The sequence below is a fragment of the Myripristis murdjan genome, chromosome 21 (genome assembly GCF_902150065.1).
Source record: "Myripristis murdjan chromosome 21, fMyrMur1.1, whole genome shotgun sequence".
In the NCBI taxonomy this organism is placed as follows: domain Eukaryota; kingdom Metazoa; phylum Chordata; class Actinopteri; order Holocentriformes; family Holocentridae; genus Myripristis; species Myripristis murdjan.
Window position 1 is genome coordinate 23,790,006 of NC_044000.1, and position 22,791 is coordinate 23,812,796.

The following is a 22,791-nucleotide window of genomic DNA, read 5'->3' on the forward strand; positions in this document are numbered from 1 at the left end:
TTCCTGTAAAACTGTTGCATTCTGTATTGCATCATTATGAACGCATATAGGGTGTTATAAAAGTTATTTGTATCATATCAGTGAGAAACTCATGTTATGGTTATTTCTTCCCTCTTTCGCCTCAAGATAAAATCCAACATATAAAACCAAGGCACATGGATGTTTTCCCGGGAGACTTGAGCCTCTTCCGCCAGTCCACAGGAATATGGTTGCTGCTCCCCAAACCACCACCACCTCCACCCGGGTTCCTCCCCCTCTGTCCCGCTGCCAGCCACGCCACGCTCCCCGCCTCGTCCTCCCTGTCAGGGCACAGGCCCGCTCGGCATACACACACTCTGCACAAACTGATAAATAAATACACGTAAAGTCAAATATATCGTCGTCAGGCCGTAGCCGATGGATTCCGAGTTGGGTCAAGACGAGACGTGACTGCATCTCTGTTTGCCAGCTTCACTAACTTCATCTTTATTATTCATTTTCCCTGGCGGTAAGTTCGCACTGATTTGTCAATGAACCCCCGGACACCGCGCGCGCTGTTGCAACTTTTTTCCTCCCCATAAAACTTCAGCTGCATCAAGTGACACAGAGTTAGTAGAGATGAGAGCCGGAAGTTCTGCAACACCGACTTCAAAATAAAACCATTGAAATGGGAGGGGGGGGAAAAAACATAAGCTTAAGATTCATGGGCATCAAGGCAAGAGAAGACAAGACACATGATAAGACAGGTCTTTTGCAAGAGGAAATAAAAATAGAATACAAGTAAGAGTTTTTTTAAGGTTATATTAACTTAGATAAATCAATTTTAACGCCAAAGCATGCTCACCGATAGATAGATGTACTTTATTGATCCCAAATTGGGAAATTCTTGCAAGTTCAAGTCAAACAATCCTAAATAAATAGTATGATAATCAAGTGGCTCTAGAGCTTTATTATGTGCAGGAAGATTTTTTTTTTTATTTTTTATTTTTTTAAACTTGAGTAGATTTGAATTCCCTGCGTTTGAGCCAGCACCTGAAGAAAGCAAGGTGCCGTGGAGGAGACAATGCTTTTTGTAATGTTCACTAAAATGAATGCATGAGAAGTTTAAGGACAGACACAGCGTGCAGCATTAAGGAACTGTGCAAAATTAGCGGCAGGAGAAAAAAAATGAATGAAACAGATGCACAGTATCCCAAATATAAAATATGTGCAGCTTGAAATATGGATGAAATGGTAGAAATAATAAAAATCAAGAATGTAAAAACTGAGATATTATTATTATTATTATTAGTAGTAGTAGTAGTAGTAGTAGTAGTAGTAGTAGTGGTTGTAGTAGTAGTAGTAGTGGTAGTAGTAGTATTAGTAGTAGTAGTAGTATTTATTACTGGCTTAGTGGAAAGAAAAGGCCAATCCAAATTTATGAAAAATCTATTTGGTTGTATAACAGGAAAAAAGTCAAACAAAATGATAATACTACATTTAAATAAAAATTTGATGAGCATTATTAATGTTCCCACAAAACTAATATTTTGATGACCTATGTTTCATAACATATCCCATTAAGTAAATATAGTCTAACTTCATTAAGTCTTTTGATTACACGTTATTTATTATCATTTGTTAATATTGATGTTATTGTTGCTTATACTTTCTTTATATTATTCTTATTCCTATTCTTATATTTTAAACATACCGTAGTTTAGTTTATAGGTGTGATGCCTCTGAATTGAGTGCACATTATAGCAAAACGCATCCTCAAAAATAAACAAACAAACAAAATAAACAACCAAAAAACACGGACCCTCTGTAGCATTCTTTAATTGATCTGAACTGATTGAGTCACATTACCTCACTGAAACGTGTCATCAACAATAAGTGTTGTATTTTGAAAACCGTGACCGGAAGTGCAGTGTGTGACTCTTGCTGGCTTGACTTGTGCTGAAAACTTTTCTCCAGGGAGCGCTCCTCCTCCTCTCCACGCTACCTGCAGCCTCTCCGGCGGGAGCGCCGTGCCCAGACATCCGCCCCGTCAGAAAGCTGTCCCGAGCCGCGGCTCCGCTCACTCAGCACGCCGCCCTCCACTTTCCATCACTCGGCTTTAGCGCTGATTATCCGCGAGTGAGCGCTCCGAGGGATTAACAACAACGTGGTCGGCGGAGGATGGAGCGATCCCGCTGAGAGGTGAAAAGCACAAGGGAAGCTGTGTCTGTCGGCGGCACAGCGGCTCCTCCGGTGCTCTGTCCCCGCCTCAGAGGCCATGGGCTGCGGCTTGCGGAAACTGGAAGACCCGGAGGACAGCAGCCCCGGGAAGATTTACTCCACACTGAAGAGACCGCAAGTGGAGACCAAAACGGATACCGTGTACGAGTATGTGCTGCTCGACTTCAGCCTGGAAGGTAAGGCTGATGATGATGATGTTGGTGATGATGAGGATGAGGATCATTGTTGACTATAAGTTCTCCCTAATGAGAAATCACTGCATTATTCCCATACAGGATATTCCTACATTTTCATAAAGACTTAGAGTGTGTTAAGTGTGAGTTTTTTGTGTCCTCATGGCACTTTATGCTATCTTTCACCCTCTGTAATATCACTATTATATTCCTGCACTCTTTTCCTATAGGGACACGACGTTGCTGTGATATTTGTAAAGCAAAATAACATTTACTATGGAAATAACCTGGGTCTTTTTTGTGGGGTCAGTGACATATTTGTGGACCAGACAGGATGCAGTTAGTGTCCAAATCCTCTCTCTCTCTCTCTCTCTCTCTCTCTCTCTCTCTCTCTCTCTCTCTCTCTCTCTCTCTCTTTTCCTCTTTTTTTTTTTTTTTTTTAAAGAACTGAGCTATTTTTCCCCATTCAAAATGTTCCCACACGTGTGCACAGCATGTAGCACTGACTGGACTTCTCCTAGCAACAGGGCTGTTTTGTCAGCCTATCTAGAAATAGGTCAGAATAGCCCTTCTTCCCCTGACAGGCACACACGCACACACAGATACACACACACACACACACACAGACACACAGACACGCACACCCTTGCACTCCCATGAGGTAAGCATATGGAGCAAAACACCTAATGCCCTTCAAGAGTAGAAACACACCTGCTGTGATTGGGAATGTAATTTGAGTAAGTATGATCATCTCGGATGGCCCCGGCTGCCATTTTTTGAAGGATAATCCCTTCATTTGGGCCTCTGACTGGCTGTTTTGACTGTGACCTATTTGGAAGGAAATGGCGATTAAGTTCTGAATGGGAGCCTACCATGTAAACAGCAGGCCGAGATAATGATGCAGGAAAGTGCTGATTTAGAAATTAGAGGGTCAGAGAAGTAAATTGCAGATACTGCCTTCTAATGACTTGTTGGAGTGTGTCCAGCCGGCAGAATAAAGCCTGTCCCGGACAAAATGTCCCGCCATGTGGAATCACCTGAGAACAAGATAATGGATGGTATAAACGGGCTGGTTTGTGCCTCCTAGTTTGCTTGATGGTTAGCTCTCTCTCTGTCACTGCTTTCAGGGTCATTATCGTGTCTAACCTGACATGTCAATCTACGAATTTGGCTGAAATGTAGGAATCCTATGTGTAAGCAGTAAGACATCAAACAAACTTGATTAGAGCTGTGTCTAAATTGAGTGCAGGACAAAAAAAAAAACATCAAATGGGAACGCTTCTTGAAACTTAACAGTAGTCACAGTCTGACTGTCAAGGAAAAGAAAGACTAATGCTCTCGTTTGTTGGTGAAAAAGCATAAAATGCCTTGCCAGTGTATTAAAAGCACTTCATCCGTTTTCCCCAGAAGTTGGGATCCTGTTTTTTTTTTTTTTCCCTTCTTTTTTTGAGTGTTGCGCTCTAAACTGGGTGTGTTTAGTCTGGCTCCCTTGTTAGATACAGCAGGAGTATATGTGTCACCCACCAGTCCGGCAGCAGGCCTGTATGACCTCTGCAGTGAGTGACACTTCTCCGCGGCGGGCAGGAGGGAAGTTTCTGAAGCAGGGAGTCATGGGTTGCGCTCTCAGCCAGCCTCATATCATCACAGTGAATCACAGTCTCCGTCAGAGCCAAAGACAACCACAGCGATGCCCGTCTCTGCTGCAGTCATGTGCAGTCTGCTGATAGATTTGCTTTAGGGCCTTCTCCCAGAGGCATTTCCTTGGTTTAACAAGACCACAGGATGCTTGCGAGTAGACCTAAGTGCATCTTTTCATAGTATCAGTAATGGAACAAGATAAATAAATAAATAAATAAATAATAAAAAAAAATGCAGTGGTTGAGAAATTTTAATTGTAAGACATGTCAACACAGTCTTGTTTCCACTTAGTCTTTAAAGAGTTAAAAAAAAAAAAAAAAAAAAAAAAAAAATTAAAAATAGCTGGTTTTGAAACCTTGGTGGAAGAATGCCACCAAAATATCCAATCAGTTTCATCAACTTTGTGTTTCCATGACGATTTTCTCCTCTGTAGTCAGATTGTTTTCTCACTTCAAACGGCGCACGCCAGGGTTCACTTGGCGGCTTGAGACCGTCTTTCTCAGATGGACCGGGGAGAATATTTGATGTGCACCCAAGTTCCCTGGGGTTTATTCTCAGCTGCCCAAAGCAGCCCGGCCAAGGAGATAAAAGGCCCACAGTTTGATCTGCAGCACTGAGCAAGAGGAGTGTGAAAGTGCTGTGAAATTATTTGTTAATTTTAAAGGAAAAAGGAGCCTAGAACACTTAAATGCTGTTAATAATAGCTTGCGGCAATGTCTGTACGCCTTTCATTGCTGGGTACATTTTGGTTTTGCAATGGTGATTTGCTGGTGGCTTGGAAAAAAAGTGGCTTGCACGACTTAATCACAAAATAATTCTTGGACTGCATCAAGCATCTCAGATTGATGGTATATAGGCTAGTAGTGTAAGAGTATCCAAGGGTGGATTTTTCCTTTAAAACACCCATTAAACAGTGGAAAAGTCCAGATTTTACATGTCAGTCTAGAGACTCTCAAGTACAATTTAATCTGAGCACACCAAGAAAACTGTAGGAGTGGGAAAATTTGAGGCTAATTAATGCATATCCACACGTTAAAGCCCAAATCCTCAGTTGACCCAGTCTATATTCCATATAGTCAATGTAGCTGAGTCTACACGGTTCTCAGTTTCCAATGCAAACCATTTGGGCTCAACTTGTATTGAGGCTACAGAGAACAGGGATGGGAATCGAGAACCAGTTTCAAATTGTCCGATCCTTAGGAATCATTTGCCTCCGAGCTTTTCCGTATTTTCCCTTTCCCTTCCCCCTCATCCTCTCCAGGTGACCAACCAAAAGGGTGCTAGAGCGTAGTGGCCATGGTTTCAAACACCGGGAGAAGGGAGAATACGGAGGCTCTGTCTGGCCTGCATATTTTCCGTTGCATTGATGCTAAAATCCTGTGTAGGCCTATTTATTTCCATACAGAAAATAGATCAAGGATCTATAAGGGAACTGATAAAGAATCAGACTGGATCCATCCAGGATCCAGGATCCATGAGACGTTAACTGAGTAGGGTGTTCCCTGGTGTCCTGGCAAAATTCCCAACTTGGCTGTCTCCATCTGGCCACCTCCTCATCCCCCAGTGGAACTGGCTCAACTGGCTGCCGTGCTTCACCCAGGTGGGAGCTACACATTGGTGGTGGTTGAGGTCGGTTTCCCCCTTCACTGTGAAGTGCTTTGGGTATCAGGATAAAGCACTTTATGAAAGCAAAACATTATTATTATTATTATTATTATTATTATTAGTTGTTGTTGTTGTAGTTGTAGTAGTAGTAGTAGTTGTAGTCGTAGTAGTAATAGCAGTAGTTGTAGTAGTATGAGCAGAATTAATAATGGCATTGGTAACAATAAAATCAAATTAATTCCCAACACTAATAGAAAATCTGGACTATGTCATCTGAGACTCAACCATTTTGTGACTGCTGGGGCAAGGCACAAATTACATTTTGGGGCTTTTTTTTTAACTTTCATAATAATGCACATTTTCCCTTGATTTGATTCATTTTATCCTGCTCAACATACAACAGTCATTATTCGTTGAAACTGAAACTTATTTGTTGAAAAAATGCCCAGCTGCTGTAAACCACCATGGAGCCTCATACTCTACGGGCAAGGAAGAGCGAAGTGTCTGACTGACCCGAATTCGCCTCCTGGTGACTGCAGCGCCTTTGCGATTGCAGTGCGGCTGTATCAGAGACTGTTATTGCTTTTGTTTGCCCAAAGGCCAATTTCAGTTTGGTGAACTTGGGAGAACTTGCTTGTTGATGAAAAGCCAGTTTAAGGAGGAGTGAAGACCCGGTAGTATTTGGCTTCAGGGCATGTATGTTTAACAGTGTTAATTACGGCGTGTGTCAGTACGTTCCATTCCTGAGCAGCAGCTGGCCCACAGGTGTCTGACAGACGAGAACGGTCTATACATCTTCTTCTTGTACAATGTTTTGTACTGTATCTCCACTGGTTTGGATTAGGCGTGTTGCACCATGAATGCTGCATTGCCTTGTGATACACGTCTAGCTTCAGTACCAAGGCCTCAACAAATATTGCTGTACCTCTAAAGTCATCTAGATGTAGGTCACAGTGATGACATGGACCATCTCCAAGAAGCCCGGTGCTTTCAGAGGCAGAAGCTGGCTTTTGCGAGATATTATTGGGACCAAACAGCAATTTGCAAGCAGGTTTGTGGGTCAGTGGCCAAAACTCCATAGGCTTAGTTGATAATGAGGTGAGTTGTGGTGGTGCGAGGTGTTCATGAGGGAGAAGTCTTTCCTGGTTTGCTAATAAGCCACTCAGGTTATCGGAGGTAGGTAGCTTTGAAAGTGAAAAATAATAGCCCTTCTCAACTGTAAGAAGTTAACGAGGTGTGCTGCCCTGTGAAGTTTATTTTGCAGGTTCCTGAATTGTTTCCATTGCTGCGACACGGTTCCAAGATAATGTTCCCTCAGCCTAATTTTGGCTCCACTCTTGGTATGCATAGTAAAATCTGAGCACCAGAAACCGTCAGCAGCAGCATGCAATTCCGTCTATCTTGATTGTTCAAGCATTGACGTGACAGCACTTCTGCAAAAAAACTGCAAAAACAAAGATGTGTATGCCCTTATCAGTATTTGGAGAGACAGAAGTCTTCAGCAGGAGCTTCACTCAGCTCATGGAAATGAAAAAGTGAATAAAAAGTGCATTAATGACACACTTCATACCCTTCACGGTTGACTTAGTTGTTCATACAGCATAAATGGAAGCAAAAGCCATTCCCAGAACTTCACGGGTTCTGAAACATCCTGGATTATGGAAAGTTCTGGGTTACCTTTGGTAGTCGGAAAAGGGCTCAAAGAGAAATTGGTCTGACTTTGGAACGGCTCGGCTAAAATAGCCGGCTAATGCCTTTATTGTTTTCCACTTCCTCCCAATCACCTCCTTGTCGGTGTGAACGGATCTTTCAGGACTGAATTTCTCAACGCTTTGCAGACCCAGCAGCCAGCCGTGCGGCTGGATGGCACCACTGTGACTCAGGATCACGTTGATCACGGATAATACACCAGCAGTGAGTGAATGAGGCTTTGGTATCAGTCGATAATGACTGCTGGGCCTGCCGCGAGGTGATTAGCGCCGGTGTCAGCCCCTGCCTCTCTCCACTCGACTTTGCCCAGTGCCGGCCGCGCTTCTCCTTGAAATGATGAAGCGTTTCTGGGACACACAGTGATCGTCGCACGCTGAGCTCTCAGTGTCATGTCACTCACTCTCTCTCGCTCAGACCAGCCCTCATCTGTCTCCCAGCCCTGTGCCCAGTGGCAGCAGTCCTCCCAGTCCCTCCCTGGACTTCCCAGTCAGCCTGGCCCCATTACTCCTACTGAGACAGGAGACTTGTAGCCAGGGGCAGGCAGCACATCAAAGCACTTAATGGCTAATGCTTCCCCCCCAAGCTGATTACTGCTCGCTGGGCCCATAGCCCACTAGTGAGGTGTGTGTGTGTGTGTGAGAGAGAGAGAGAGAGAGAAAGAGGGAGGGAGTGAAGTCCTGAGACTTACAAGGGGGATTCATCCATTGCCATATCTTTCTGGGTATCATTCTACCCCTTAATACATTTTTTTTTAAAACTTGTTCAGCTGCCAGTAACTATTGTTGCTGTTGGCATTGGCATCTTTACACCTCCCATTCGCTTTTTCCCCAACCCTATTTATTCAGCAGCTGTGGCAGAAGGTTATTCAACTGTGATTTGACAAATATCGATTATTCGGTTTGCACACCAACATTCTCTTAAGAATATAGTACAACCCCGTTTCTTCGTCTGACAAACGACTTGGCGGTGAAGTGTGAATCTAGCCCCGGGCCTGAAGCCACTCTGACAGAAATGGCACTGGCCTGTATTTCAGCAGAAGTGAGCCGGCGCCTCGCGTGGACTCGAGAGACGGCAGGCCAGGAGGAGATGAATGAACGGGAGGATGCGCCGGGATTTGTGGATGGAGCGATGGCTTAACCTGAGGAGAAGTGTATTCATTAGTTGCCGGGTGGATGGCTGAAGGGATGGATGGATCAAATGAAGGATGAGGGGAACGAGGCGCCAATCACAGCCTCGCCCCGACTCCGCCGAGAGAAAGTGACCGATTCTGTGCCAGGGTTGTTGATGATGCCGCCTACCGAGGCCTTTGTGTCTTGTCCTGATTCCAACAAGGCGCCTGTTTGCCTGCCTGTGTTCTACCCATTTTTTTTTTCTTCATTCCAGGGGTGAGTGCTATAATCTCCCGTAATCTCTGTTTAATCTGGGAATCTAGTGGCCCACAGTGGATTATTTCAGATTAAAGTCAGTATTTTTGGGGGTTATTAAACGCAGAGGAGACTGCAAGGACAGCGCGAGGCAACACACACACACACACACACACACGCGCGGCACCTTAACCCGACACACTGTGGATAATCGATTTCCCCCCGACCTGATTCCCTTGTTGCCCGACTTCAAAGGAGTCTTGATTGGCATAATGCGCCTAATGTTGAGCTAATGTAACGTAATGATCTGCTCACAGGGATGGCCACATTAGTGGGTTAAGTGCCCCCTGTAATCATATTAGGATTAGCTTTTCCTCTGTCTGTCTGTTTGTCTTTCTCTCCGCTGTCATCATTTTTTTTTTGCGTAAGTGCACCACATTAAAAACAAGAGCATCGTTTCTTTTCTGCCACCTCGAGCTTCACTCTAGTTGTTTTTTTTCTTCCCTAATGGTGTTACTGTTCTTTCCTTTGCCCCAGTTGCCAGGCAGCTTTCTCCTTTTCACACCCTCACAAGCTCTCCCTTTCACACATGGGCTCTCTGGCTCATAAAATCTATCTTGTAACCCTTCTTACCCCCTTCCCCCCCTTCCTTGGTAACTCATTCCCCTCCCCTCTTCCCTCTCTCCATCCCGTTTTTCGGCTCAGTCGCCCCTCTGTTTGCCCACCGCTGTTGCTCAACTCCGCTCTTCCTCTTGTCCCCCTCCACCGCTGCCACTGCTTCCCACCTTTCGACCCCCCCCCCTTACTTCTCCTTCTCCTTCTCCTCCCTTCTCCTGTGCTCCTTTCTTCCTCTCCTCCTCCTCTCCCTCTTCCTCCTCTCTTTTTTCTCCCAACAGGACTGAACAGAGGCTTCAGTGTGTGGGGTTGATGGGGGCGAGTGGCAGCAGGAGGGGAGGGGTGTGTGTGTGTGTGTGTGTGTGTGTTTTAAAGGGGACTGAAAGCAGGGAAGGAGGAGAGCAAAAAGCTGCAACAAAAGCCCTGGTTAGAGGTTTGTGTGTGTGTGTGTGTGTGTGTGTGTGTGTGAAAATGAATGACATCATGGTCGTCCTGGGAGCCATTAGCTGCCAGTGTAGTTGTCTGTCTCGCCGTCCCGAGGTGTTATGCACCGAAACACACCAAGTTTCCAACACACACTTGACTTTTTTACTTTTTTTTAGGTTTTTTTTCCCTCTTTTTTACAACCCTCTGATTCATCATCCTAAGCTCCTCAATGAAGCAAACCTGAAAACTTCAGCTTTCCGGAAACCCCAAAAGTTTGCATTTCCTTCGTCAGCGTTGGTCATTTCAGTCCACCAGCTGCAGCACGTGGGCTCGGCTTAAATTCAGAAGCACCTCAAGGACCTGAAAGTGTTTTTCTGAGTGGTGTTTGGACCCAAGGAGACAAGATGGCACTGAACTTTTACTTTTTGTTTGCCCAGAGCCTCTGGTTTAGTGGCTTCATTGAGCCTCTGGTGTTCCTGCAGCCAGCCCATTCACAGGCTGCAGTGGTCTCAGCTGTGTGCTGGTCTCACTGGTCTCAGGGGTGTTGGTGTGTGAGAATGTGGGGGTTGCACTGAGGAATGCACTCTCTCTCTCTCTCACTCTCTCTTTCTCTTCTCTCTCTTAAGTCTTGCTCTTTTTAAAAAACCTCTGTTTTTGTCTGTTGAAATCTTGGAATGCATTAAGTATGTTTTATGCCGATTTCTTTTTTTTTCTCCTCCCTCACACTGTGTTTGCATGCATGTGTGTGTGTGTGTGTGTTTGTGTGTGTGTGTGTGTGTGTGGGGCATGCAGCCAGCCACTCTGTGAACAGCCCCTCTTTGTGGACACAGGAAGTACGGTGATGGTCACAGGGATTGCTAGTCGGAGCCGTGAGAAAAGCAACAACACTGAGCAAACAACACACCAGCCTCCGCCAGACACACACAAACAACTCCTCAACGCCGCACACCTCCAAGTGTCGAACAAATGGATAACTAGTAAACAAAAACAAGATCTGTGATACAAAACAATACAAAGAGGACCGAATGATAGAGTCTTGCAGCCTTTCATCAGCTCTTTAATAATGAATAGCCTGTTTTAGATTGATAAAGACACAGCCTATGCCCAGTGCAGCTAAACTGTGTGTGTGTGTGTGTGTGTGTGTGTGTGTGTGTGTGTGTGTGTGTGTGTGTGTGTGTGCGTGCTAGTCTCAGAACCACACCTTTCCCCTGGCACCAAAAACCAGCCCTACCACATCACACACCACAGCTGGAGCAGCAGCACCATAAAAAAAAATATAAATATATATATGCATGAGTGTATATGTGTGTGTGTGTGTGTGTGTGTGTGTGTGTGTGTGCACTGTATATAGTGGCGTTACATAAGCGCGTGGTGATGTGGTGTTCCCTCTGACATGCCTCGGTTAGCGGTTTCAAGATGGGTTTCTGGGAAGCGACAGACCCTCGGATCAGCCTGTGGATCCATCAGAGCCGGCGTCCCGGAGACAGCGACCGTCCCGGGACATTTAATACCTCAGACGGAGCAGAACATGTGTCTGTTTTTAAGTGTTTCACATGAGCAAGGTTTTCGCATTTGAACAATGTGTGTTTGAAGTGGTGCACTACACAAAAAGACATTTAGAGGCGGGGGGACTTGGACTGACAATATAGCACGTGCAAGAATTTGAATTAAAGGCAGACGTATATGGTTGTGTGTGCGTGAAAGATTAGTTCGCGGTGCGTTCCAACTTCAGCTGTGGTGATTATTGCTTCAGCGGATATTTTATTCATTAGCGATAAAGAGGTGGAGAGAGCTGGCAGTCTGTTAGATGTGTTAAAATGCTGTAAAATGCCTCCTGCCGCGGCCCTCCTGCTCTGTGCAGCGATGACATGTTGCTGAGAAGAGCATTTTCCCCGCTGTAATACATCAGCGCTCCATCATCATGTGCATTCCTATCTGACGGATCCTGTGTGTTTTGTGTGTGTGTGTGTGTGTGTGTGTGTGTGTGTGTGTGTGTCCCTTCCTCTCCCTGCTAGCGACAAGATACGGCTGGTAAAGTCATTATGCAGCCGAATCACGTTGTTACATAAACTTCCTCCGCTAGCCTCTGCTCCATCAACAAGTTACCAAATCTAAAAGAGGTTTTTGGCATGTTGTTGAAAATTTTTTTTTTTTTTTTTTTTTTTTGCCATCAGTTGGAGGATCTGGTCTTTCCAGTCTTGTTAAGATCTGCCCGTCTTGACTCTCTGTTATGAAACAACCTTCAGTTTAATTGGGTTTTCATGCAGCCGGAGGGCAACATAACATCTCACCTGTGTGATTGTCTCCCTTTATGTCTCCCTGTAGATCTGCTGTCACTAGTTATTTAAAAAAAAAAATGAAAAGAATTGAATAATAAATCACTAATAGCTTTTTTAGTAGATCCATATTGCACTGCACATCTGAAATGCTTGTAGTAATCTTTATGGCCCTGTTTGATTACTTTCAACTCACATCATTGTCACTGTGTCACTAATAAAATGCCATACATAATGCTGTACAAAATGATCATAAACCACTTAAAAACCACTTAAAGTTACAATTTCAGTTGCGTTAAATGATAAGAAAATGGGATTACCAATATATTTTGTTGTTCTCTATGTCTAGCCTTTTAGTGTAATCACTCAGTAGTCATATTATACACGCATATGTAAACAAAGGATTGATGATAACTCCTTGGTCAGCATTAGAGGACTTGTCTGTTTCCATGGAAGTCAGAGAAAAACTTGTCAGATTATTTGTCAAGCTGCTCACAGCTGCTTATTGTGCGCGAGGTTACTTCACAGTTTGGCAGCTCCAAATGGCGGCAAAAGGTAAATTAACTGAATGCTGAAGCCCTCGTAACCCGCAGTCTGTGAAGCCCTTTGAGACTGTAAGCAGTGATTAAGGCCTATAAATAAACTTGAACTGGAACTAGATCGTGTGATGTGATGTCAGTGAACTGCACCCTCCTCAGATATAAATGTCTTGTACTTTGTGGCCAGCGGGGTCGAGGTGGTGAAGCGGTTCAGCCATCGTGATGAAGGAGTCCAGCTTTCTCTGGAGGGAGACTTCCCCGGCATTAAACTTTGACTTGTCATTTCCTGTATGTGGAGAAGACTTCCTGCCCAGAATTTCCATTTAGGGAAATAAGGCACAAACTACTGCTTCCCTGTGGCCTGGAAGCTTGGATGTGCAATGTGTTTACATGAAAATCGTGCATTGGTGTAGGTTCAAATGCAACTTTCTGACATTTTTTGCACGTCTTTCCATCTTTCACCCCCCCCCTCTCTCTCCCGCTCCTTCGTCCCTGCAGGAAGCCGTCCCACGGTGCAGTATGTGGCCTCTCTGGTCGAGCTGCCCCAGGCCCTGCAGCCCTACTACACCCAGGGCTACACGCTGGCCGCCCTGCACCCCATCATCCTGTCAGTGGGGCGAACCCGCTCCCTGCCCTTCAGCCTGCTGTACCGCGCCATCCTCGCCCGACCCAGACCCAGGTACACACACACACTTTTGTATTTTTGCGCTTAATAATAATTTTAGTCCCAATTTATCCTAGAGTACCCTCACTTTGAACGATTTTCAGCATCTTTCTATCCTTACTAGGACACGTGTGTCAACATACAGTAACACACACACACAGTCTACCCGTTAGTCCCCTGTCTGTCACCCCCCCATACACACATGCCAGGCCACCGTGCACACCCATTCACTCACATACTCACTCTCTAGTAAAGAGATGAAAGATGGATGAAGTCAGCTGCATATTTAATGCAGAGCCCCAGTAGGAGGTCAGACTGGCGTGCCAGGAGAGGGGAGGTGGGACGAGGACGGGGCGTCGTCGTCCTCCTCTAGACGATGTTTTGGCTCGGTCCCCGTGCCAATAGGCAAACACCAGCATTGCCATTGGCTAGGAATTCACCCTGACAACAGCGCTCCCTCAGCAGCCAATGGAATCCAAGTGTCTGTCATGGAATGCTGGATGGGTTTGGGCAGTATAACAATGATGATAATTTTATAAGATGACTGTGGTGATTGTGGTGAATTGACAATGTGAATACTAGGAGTTTTGTTCAATCCATGTGAGGGTGGTGTTTCATTTTGCCAAAATCCACTCGTGCTTTCATACGAGAAATGCAGTGTGATGGATTTGTGTGACCTATTATAGTCCAAATTGTTGTTTGTCCTTTGTTTAATTGCTTAGAAGGTAGCTGGAAGTGGATCTCATGCCGAGCCAATTAATGATTCATGGGTTAGTGTCTGCAACTCCGGCAATTACAAGTGAACTATGAACTCTCCATCTGGACAAGCTCAATAGAGCCGGTGCTACTAATCCAGCAATTCCCCATTGATCTGAATGAACTAGAAACAATAAAAGTCACCGCAAACGACTGGTAATGCTTTAATGAACTTATTGTAGTTATTGGATACATTTTAAATGTTTTTTTGTTTGCGTTTGTGTCTTCCAGTAAGCAGACGGTGTCCATGTGCCACAGTGTGCCGGTGCTGAGGGTGGAGGAGTGGCCGTTACCTGGAGAGTCGCTGACGGGTGACACCGTCAGAGCCCTCATCGACAGGGTCAGTCACACATTTGTCTCTGCAGCTCAGAAAGCCTCAAGTTGGGAATACACGAGGGGCTTCATTCCAAAACGCTGCCTAAATCTGTCAACGGCACGATCATGATAACAGTGGGCCAGATGCAGAAACATTCTTTTACATTTCTCTTATTGTTTTGTTAAGAGAAAAAAAAAAACAAGAGAAGTCAGCTCCAAATGCACCAAACGTTCCTCACCATCCAAAGCTGCTCGTAGCCAGCAGTCCTCCTGAATGATGAATCCCACCTGTTCGTAAACTGGAGGCGTGCGTTTGAGCATTTATTAGCATAATGTGACGCCCGCCAAACACCATGTAAGGGCAGCTGTTGTGCCATGTGCTGTAAAACAAGGCTGTAGCACGAAAAAGAACTTCAGCAGCTGAAATCAGAGTTGATGGTGAAAGTTTCAAAATTTCCTTCTCGGGACAATAAAGGTCTGAATGAACTGCACCGATCAGTACCTCTGTTGCAGGAAAATCAAAAAGCCAATGATGGCAAAAAATCTGTGATGCTGCGAATGTCGTCTCGGCAGAGGGATGTACAGTTGCTGGAATAAAATGAAAATGGTTCAGTGTTAAAATGCAGACACGTTGCCTCCATGGTGACGACGGCAGGAGGACAGGACAGCTTCTGCGGCCGACAGAGATGCAGTTCTTCTGTTTAAACACTCTAAAATTAATTTACGCACATAACTGTTTTAATATCTGTTGTAGTCGAAAGGCTGTTTTGCTGTTATTTTAACAAACTCTCTAATGTCTGCATTCAAATATTCTTATTTTAATAATCTACTCCTTTAATCACTCTAGAACATAAAATAGTCTAAATTTGATTATGCATTGATATTCATGTAGTGCTTTTTTCTGTTCTTCAATTTTAAAATGTTTGTTTCCATGTGTTGAACAACCGATATGTGGACTGTGACCACGACAAACCTTTTTCTTAGTGCTGTTGACCATTTGTAAAATTTTCTCTTATCCAAGAGAGAAGCAAAAATAAGAAAACACCCAGAAATCAATTGGTACTACCATTAACAAAATAAGATCAAATTGTGGATACAAACAAAAATATGGAGAAATTTATTTTTATATTGCTTCCTGCATCTGGCCCAATGCTTTATGAACAGAAAAAGCACATTGTAGGAGTCAGGCCACAGTGTGAAAATTCAATTTTCACAGTGAGAGAACTTTCCCTTCTTTCAGTGAAATGCAGGCATGATTTGTGGAAGACTATTTCCTGCACATACTTGCAAGGGTTGATAGTGTGCAGGTTCAGAGCAGTGAAGCGCCTCTCTCACTGACCTGAATTTGCCTCGTGCCAGTGGAGCTTCATCATATTCAGCGTCAAGCTTGACTTCACCTTCTTATGGGTTTTCCAAGACATAATAAACACGAGCACCGCCGCCCGGCACAGCACTTCTGCATTGCTGTACGTACATGAGGCGCTTACACTGGGTGGCCTCTGTCCTGCAGGTGAACAGCAGCGCCCGGGGGGGTGTTCGATTCGTGGGTTCGGTCCTCCAGCAGGTGAGTGGGATCAGCAACGGCAGGGTGCACAGTCCGAAGAGGGGCTGTCGCTCCCCTCCACGCACCCCTCCTCGCACCCCGCCCGGAGACAAGGAGCTGGAGGAGAACACCTACAGCCCCGGTGAGATAGTCTCTCCTCTTCATCACAGTCAGCATTTCTTTGTTTTTCTTTTCTCCTGTCACCGTCTTTCTTATTTTGAATCATTTTCATCATATCAGTATGCAAGTATGCGACTCCCTTAAAGGTGATACTTGTAGCATTTTAAAATGAATAAATAATAATCACTTAAATTTTTAGACATTATTATAGTTACTGTAAATAAATCAGATGTCACTGAGAGGCCTGGCAGCTATTAGACTGCATTTTGACACCCAATGTGATCAATCCGATCCAATTTTGGGCACACAAATGAAGCTGAAACTGAATCAGAGTACCTCTTGGAAAGGAGAAAAATTAATTTTTGTAGTGCTGGGAGCAATGGTTTTTAATTTGATTTTACTATTGTACACTGTACAAGTGCAGGTTCTCTAGTGTTTGATTCAAATCTCCCCCTCTCTCTTTTATTCTCTCTCCACCTCTCCTCCTCCCTCCAGACCTGAGGCTGCTGGTTTTCTTCCACTCCTGGGCTCCAGGCTGTGCTCCCCTGGACTCGTTGGCCTGTCAGTACCACCAGGGGGCGCTCTCCATGCGCGTGTCCAGGAAGGGCCAGGTGGTCAGCGCCCTGGAGGCTGACTGGCTGGAGCTGACCGCCGCTTACTACCGCAAGGGCTGGTCGCTGGTGGACTCCTTCGTCTACTGGGACACACCTAAAGGTAGTTTTGATGTCTGGTCGACTGGTGCCACATATTTGTTATCACCCTCTCTGAACAGGTTTCTACCCACCAAAATCGCCAGAATACGGCTTGTATTTTTCCACCTGGAGAGCATGCACTGGTTTTTATTAGCAGTATAGACTATAAACACTTGGGGTGAAATAATTTTCCACCAAAACTGAAAGCCAGGATTCTTGCATGTGATGTTTTTAGAGCACAATGTGAAATCGCAGAGAACACGTTGTGTACACACTTTAAAAAAAAAAAAAAAAAAATTAATAATCACATTTGGCCTCGTAAATGACCTTTCCACAAGCTGCATACAAAGGCTGCCTGTTGCCGGGTTGCACAACGGTTCCGTGGCATTTACAAAAGCCTCAATCAGTTTTTGTGTTGAATCCCAAGTGCACGTTCAAATCAAAAAGAAAGGATTTGAAGGCCGCCGCGGTTCCGCTTTTATAAGTCGTGCAAACTGAACTTTGGCCTAGAAACTAACCGTACCGTGCAAGAAGATGAACTGCTGCTGAAACCCTGTGAGAGGATACACAGTGACAGTCCCCTGATGAACAGCTGGATTACTGTTGTTGATCCAATCCAGACTCTGCATCATACAGTACGCCCTATAGAAAGTCTGGCCTCCCCTGCAGGCTCAGAAAGTAATCAGCAGTGTGTGTGTGTGAGTGAGAGACGCAGTGTGAGGAGGTCACGGCTCAGTTTCACAGGGAACTGGTCTCCATCACACAGGCCAAGAGAGAAGAAACATCCCATGCCCCTCACAGAAAAAAAGACAGTGGGGTGGGATTAGAGAAAGAGAAGAGAGAGAGAGAGAGAGAGAGAGAGAGAGATGGGGATTAGGACTAGGAGCCCGCTCTTGACTCATCATATTCACAAATCCACATTTGCCTCCATCGCTTTAGAGCCACTACTGCTGTTTTTTCTCTCTCTCTCTCTCTCACTCTTTGCTTATTCTTCCATGTTTTGTGTCCTCGCACAAAATCTTTCCATCTTGGCTTGGACACCACATACGTACTCATAATCAGTCACTTCCTGTTTTGGCTGTGGCCCCTCCCCCCCCACCCCGTCTCTCCTCCTGCAGCTATATTTAGAGCTGTCTTCCTGACCTCAGTGACCTCACTTCCTGTCCCACCACAGATTGGCAGGCATCCACATCATCTGTAGACATCTGAGGCCTCAAATTATAAGACAGTATATACCACTGCTTCATTTATACACATGATACAACAGTAAACCCCCCCCTCCTGCACGCTGTGTGCTGCTTTTCCTCACTGCTCCTTTCACACATGCACGCGTGAAGGCACGGGAACACACACACACACGCACACAGCCTACCCTACTTCTTCTAACTAGTTCACTACCATCCATCCAATGACATTGCCTTGCCCTTAGCAGAATTTTTCCGCTCCCACTATGAAGACACACAACAGTGTGTGCTGGTCGTTTGCTGCCTGGCAGAATCATGAATTTGGTGAATGTTAGGGGTGTGAATATTAATTAATTGCATCGATGCATCAGTTATGAATTCTGCTCATGAAAATGCATCGCTCTGCTGAAAGAAATTAGAATGAATTGATATGACTTCAGCGTCAATCCATGTGAAATGCGTTTGAATCATTCAGTATCAGCCGATACTTAATGTAAATAAATGTTTAATTCTGTTTGATTTTTCTTATTTCACAAGAAAAAGCGATAATTTTACATTATTGCGCATTTCTTTCTTTCTTTCTTTTTTTTTTTTTTTTTTTTGCCCAAAAGCAGAGAATCAAATTTTTATCTTTCAGTCTTGCCCAAAACAGAAAAAATTCCTCCCTGAACTGAATCGCCAACTTGTAAACTGTGAATTTGCGCTTCACTGTGAAACTGAATGCTGAATAGTTGTTGTGTGTTCTAACAGAATCATCATCATGACCCCATGTTAGTTAGTTTGTAATGTGATATTCTGTGCGTGCTGTAGTGATGCTGTGTGTGTGTTTCAGGTGAGCCGGTGCCCCGCTCACTGGAGGGGCTGTTCGTCTACGAGGAGAGGAGCACCTCGCCTCCCGCTAACGACACTATTGTTGTGGAGCAGTGGACTGTCATCGAGGTCAGTGAGGGGTTCTGTGTTGCGTGCGTGTCTCGTAATGATGGTGCGCGACCCCGTTCGCATGAAAACAACCTGACGTGGGACTGAGGGAGCGCAGAGTTCAGGCAGTGAGATTTATTCAAAGGAGAATGGGTATTCCACTCTCCTTTTTTACTGTTGTATCCCTTCATTTAGACTGCAGGGAGGTAGGAAGGCAGACATGTGGTTCCAGAGGACTTAACCACTCTGTTATGTCAGAGCACAATAAATCCCTAATGGCTTGCAAAACAGGTACTCCGAACTTGTCCTAAAACTGAACCCCACGAGGGACGATTAACCATTCCACTCTACTTCATCAAGATATATAACTGTTGGCCTCTTGCCTTCTTTAGTAGCTGCTTTATCTATCACTGGCCCTAATTGTGTGTATGTGTGTGTGTGTGTATGTGTGTGTGTGCGTGCATCCAGGGCTCCAATGTGAAAACAGACTATGGGCCCCTCCTTCACACTCTGGCCGAGTTTGGATGGCTGCTCACATGCGTGCTCCCCACTCCCATCATTCGACATGACAGGTAACACACACACACACACCTCCACACCAAACACGTTCACACGGACACTCGCTGAAGGTGCCTTTAACATTTGGCAACATTCACCACATTTCATGCACGCACACAGTCTGACGTACTTTCCATTGGCTAACTGTGCGCACGTGTGTGTGTGTGTGTGTGTGTGTGTGTAGTGATGGCAACCTGGCCACCAAGCAGGTGGTGTTCCTGCAGAGGCCGGTGAGAAGCCACGCAGCGGGTCAACAAAGGAGCCAGGTGAGATGAAGATGGATGGTGAAATTTCCGTTTGTTTAGACTCTGTGGCTGGTTTTTGGTCTGAAACCGCTTCATATAAACAACTGTGCAGCTGCTCATCTTGGCCGGGACTCCCTTAAGAAAGAGATCATTAATCTCACTATCCTGGTAAAATAATGGCGAAATAAAATAAAACTAAATTTGAAGAAAGGGTTCAGTGTTGGATCAGCGGCAAACGCTATGAATGTGGCTACACTGCTCCCTGTGGGACAAAGTTGGAATTGCACTTCAGCGTCGTAGACATTGCTCAGACATTAGTTGCTGTTCAGTGGTCAGGTAAACAAATGAGAATGCAAAAGCAAACGGATAACATGTGAACCAGGAAAGCATGTGGACCAGAAGAAAAGAGGATGACGGTGTGCAAATTTAGGAACACATTGCAAACGCAGAAAAAAAGAAAGTAGGATCCTGCACACTGTGTAATGCTCTCAATAAATGCAAATGTTTAGATGTTGCTCAAATAAGAATAAATAGGTGATCAGCTCTTTTTAAGAAAGAGAAATCAAATAGAATGACTCACTCCTGCTGGCAATGGCAAACAAGAGGTCAGCAAGAGAGTATTTCACCATTAGTGACAGACTAGAAAACATACAATCATAGCAAAAATATAACAGCAAAACACATAACGGAGAAATATGACAGGTTTGCAACAAGTATTTTGTATAAAAGCATGCAGCAAATATGTGTTAGAGATTAAACATCACATTCAGTCATTCAGAAGTTATTCATAAAAGAGAGGAGCATCCACAGGAAGCCAAAATCAAACAATATCGCCTACATGCCGTCATCATACAGGCATAATTAAATATTCATCTTCTGTCCACAACGTAAGGCCTTACATGAAGCCTGAATGTTGCACACAGATAAACAGATATTCAAATATTCATGTTCAGTTATAAACAGAAGGGAGGAGCAAAAAAAAAAAAAAAAAAAAAAACAGAACAAAAAACAGCGATAATTATGGCTTTGTGGTTTAAAAAAACTGGTTTAAATCAAATTCCCTGATCAGACCTTTTCCAATGGTTAGTGAACATTTTTGCTCACAGGCAGCATAATATGTTTTCTCATGCATGTGGTCAACAAATATCATTATTACTCTGTCATTCTCATGAAAACTTTGCCATCCCTTGCCTGTTTCTCTGATCTGTCTGTATATCTGTGTTCTCTCCCAGGCCATGTCTGTACACAGTGACGTGTCCAGTCGCTCGGTGAGCCGCGGAGTCACCAGCCCCGTCCCCCCCGAGGAGCTGTCCCCCACCACCGGAGGCATCGGAGGCTTCCCGGTGTTCGGCGGGGGCTACCCCAGTGCCATGTCCCACCTGGAGGAGGGGGGCTTCGAGCAAGAGGAGGGAAAAGCAGAGGTTACCTGCATGTGAGAGGCAGGGAAACGGCTGGACACCTTTCTACCCTACACCTGTCCCCCCTCCACCTTCTCTCTCTCCTACAATTAACTGAACATTAAGGACTTGAACACTGGCAGATTCCCAGAGAGAGTGTCCAAGGAGAAGGATGGGAACTTGCAGTGGTGGGACGGGTGCTGTGGTAACCCCCTTTCCCCTGTTTTTTAATTTTTAAGAAGACAGACTTTCCATTGCCCTACAATTTTCTTAACCCTTTGTTTTAACAGAGACCGTTATGTAGAAAAAAAAAAAGAGAACTCAGCACTTTTTCATGCTTTTTTAATGAAGCCATAATGAGTATGATGTATTATTTAGAGGAGGATCTATATCCAGCCTGTTTTTTTTTTTTTTATATAAATGTATTTGGGGGAGGGAACGAGTCCACAGGAGACACTTTAAATGACACATTTTCACATTCACTTTTCAGGTGATTCTGTTTAATTTGAAGGAAATCATGTCGTAACACTTCAGGATTCTGGTCAGGTGATGATAGAAAGCACATACACTTACAGCAGATGCTAATGTAAAGCATCAGAAAACAGCCATCAGCACAACACACTGCTGACCGGGAGAACGAGGAAACACAACACACTGAGGGAGAAAGGCTTCACTTTTCTTGGGATCCGTCTCACCGATCTTGAAACTTACACTTGAGTTCCCGGTTTGTCTTCATTTGGGAGCTTCCCCTCTCCTCTCTCTCTCTTTGCCCTTTCGTGACCTTTCAAGACGTCCCGACGCCTCTTCATCTTCACCCTGCAACGCGTCCTCTGTGCCAAGGTGCTACCGGCCAGACAGACAGCGCTCCGTCCTCACAGCTCATCTCCTCGCACATAAGCACAGACAGGATGTGAATATTTATCAAGTAGGCATCCGCAAATGTGTGTGTGTGTGTGTTGGTACTGGGAAGGAGTGCGACAAGCAGCCACACTCTAAATGTTAGACCCTCTGGTCTCGGTGAAGGTGTTAGGTGCCTGGAAATGGCTTATTTGTACTGATTTGTCTGTATGGGATTTCACATGCAGTCCTGTGCATTTTGGATCGGTTTTAGGGCCGGCTGAGTTTGAGTCCAGGTCATTCAAAACACTGTAACAGACGCGCTTTTCATTATCAGTTGGAAACATTTTGCATTTCAGTGATTTTGTGAATGGGAACTAAGTTGACCACAAGCATCCTTCCTTCTTGTTTCGTTATTGGATTGGTGCTAATTTATCATTCTGGAGATGTTCATTGGTTTTTCATGCACGTTTGCAAGTATTATTTCGTCAAGGTGTCGGTGCACGTACAGTATTATTTGCCCAAGCATCACTACAAATAGCTGGTTATTGTGTCACAAGTCAACGGTACTGACAGTCCACCTCCTATGTTCTGCTCTGTAATAGTTTTTCAAGGACAAACTTACTGTTTTGAAGAAATGACTAAATATTTTGTAATGCCACAGGAGAAAACGTTGGATTTTATAAAGAGGACACCATGCTGCTGTATATATATCCTTGATGCTAACATTAGTATTAGACATGACAGACCTGGGTTTCAACTATTTGTGGAGTGCTTAAATTTTATTGTTTAAGATTTCACTTGTACAAGTATGTTTCAGATATTCCAGTGATGTGTTCACTGCCCAAGTTTGATTCATAAATCTTTTTGAACAGATGCTTTTGGTTCTGCAGAATCCCCATCAGGGCTCATTAAATGTTAGTATTAATATTTCAGCCTTTCCTTTGTGGGTTGTAGATTTTGCTTCCTTTATCATTTGTGGTTATTGAATTAAAATAGTTACTTCCCTTGATTCAT

The 22,791-nt window shown here is 44.5% G+C and overlaps 1 protein-coding gene across 1 annotated transcript; it reads left to right on the forward strand.

Annotated features, from left to right (window-relative positions):
• Window positions 1-275: 275 nt before the first annotated feature.
• Window positions 276-22,790, forward strand: rftn2 (raftlin family member 2). The gene is made up of 10 exons (XM_030081244.1): window positions 276-487; window positions 1,936-2,375; window positions 13,044-13,224; window positions 14,197-14,305; window positions 15,791-15,965; window positions 16,439-16,657; window positions 18,652-18,758; window positions 19,206-19,309; window positions 19,480-19,561; window positions 20,773-22,790. Exons 2-10 carry the CDS (start codon window positions 2,237-2,239, stop codon window positions 20,974-20,976), a joined length of 1,320 nt encoding a protein of 439 aa, XP_029937104.1. The 5' UTR covers window positions 276-487; window positions 1,936-2,236; the 3' UTR covers window positions 20,977-22,790.
• The last annotated feature ends 1 nt before the right edge of the window (window position 22,791 follows it).

Excerpts from the sequence above, each read along its gene's own strand:
- rftn2 (XM_030081244.1), top strand. The coding sequence starts at position 2,237 with ATGGGCTGCGGCTTGCGGAAACTGGAAGACCCGGAGGACAGCAGCCCC. Across the intron at positions 13,225-14,196 it reads CTCGCCCGACCCAGACCCAG|TAAGCAGACGGTGTCCATGT; the intron begins GTACACACACAC and ends TGTGTCTTCCAG. Across the intron at positions 19,562-20,772 it reads CGGGTCAACAAAGGAGCCAG|GCCATGTCTGTACACAGTGA; the intron begins GTGAGATGAAGA and ends GTTCTCTCCCAG.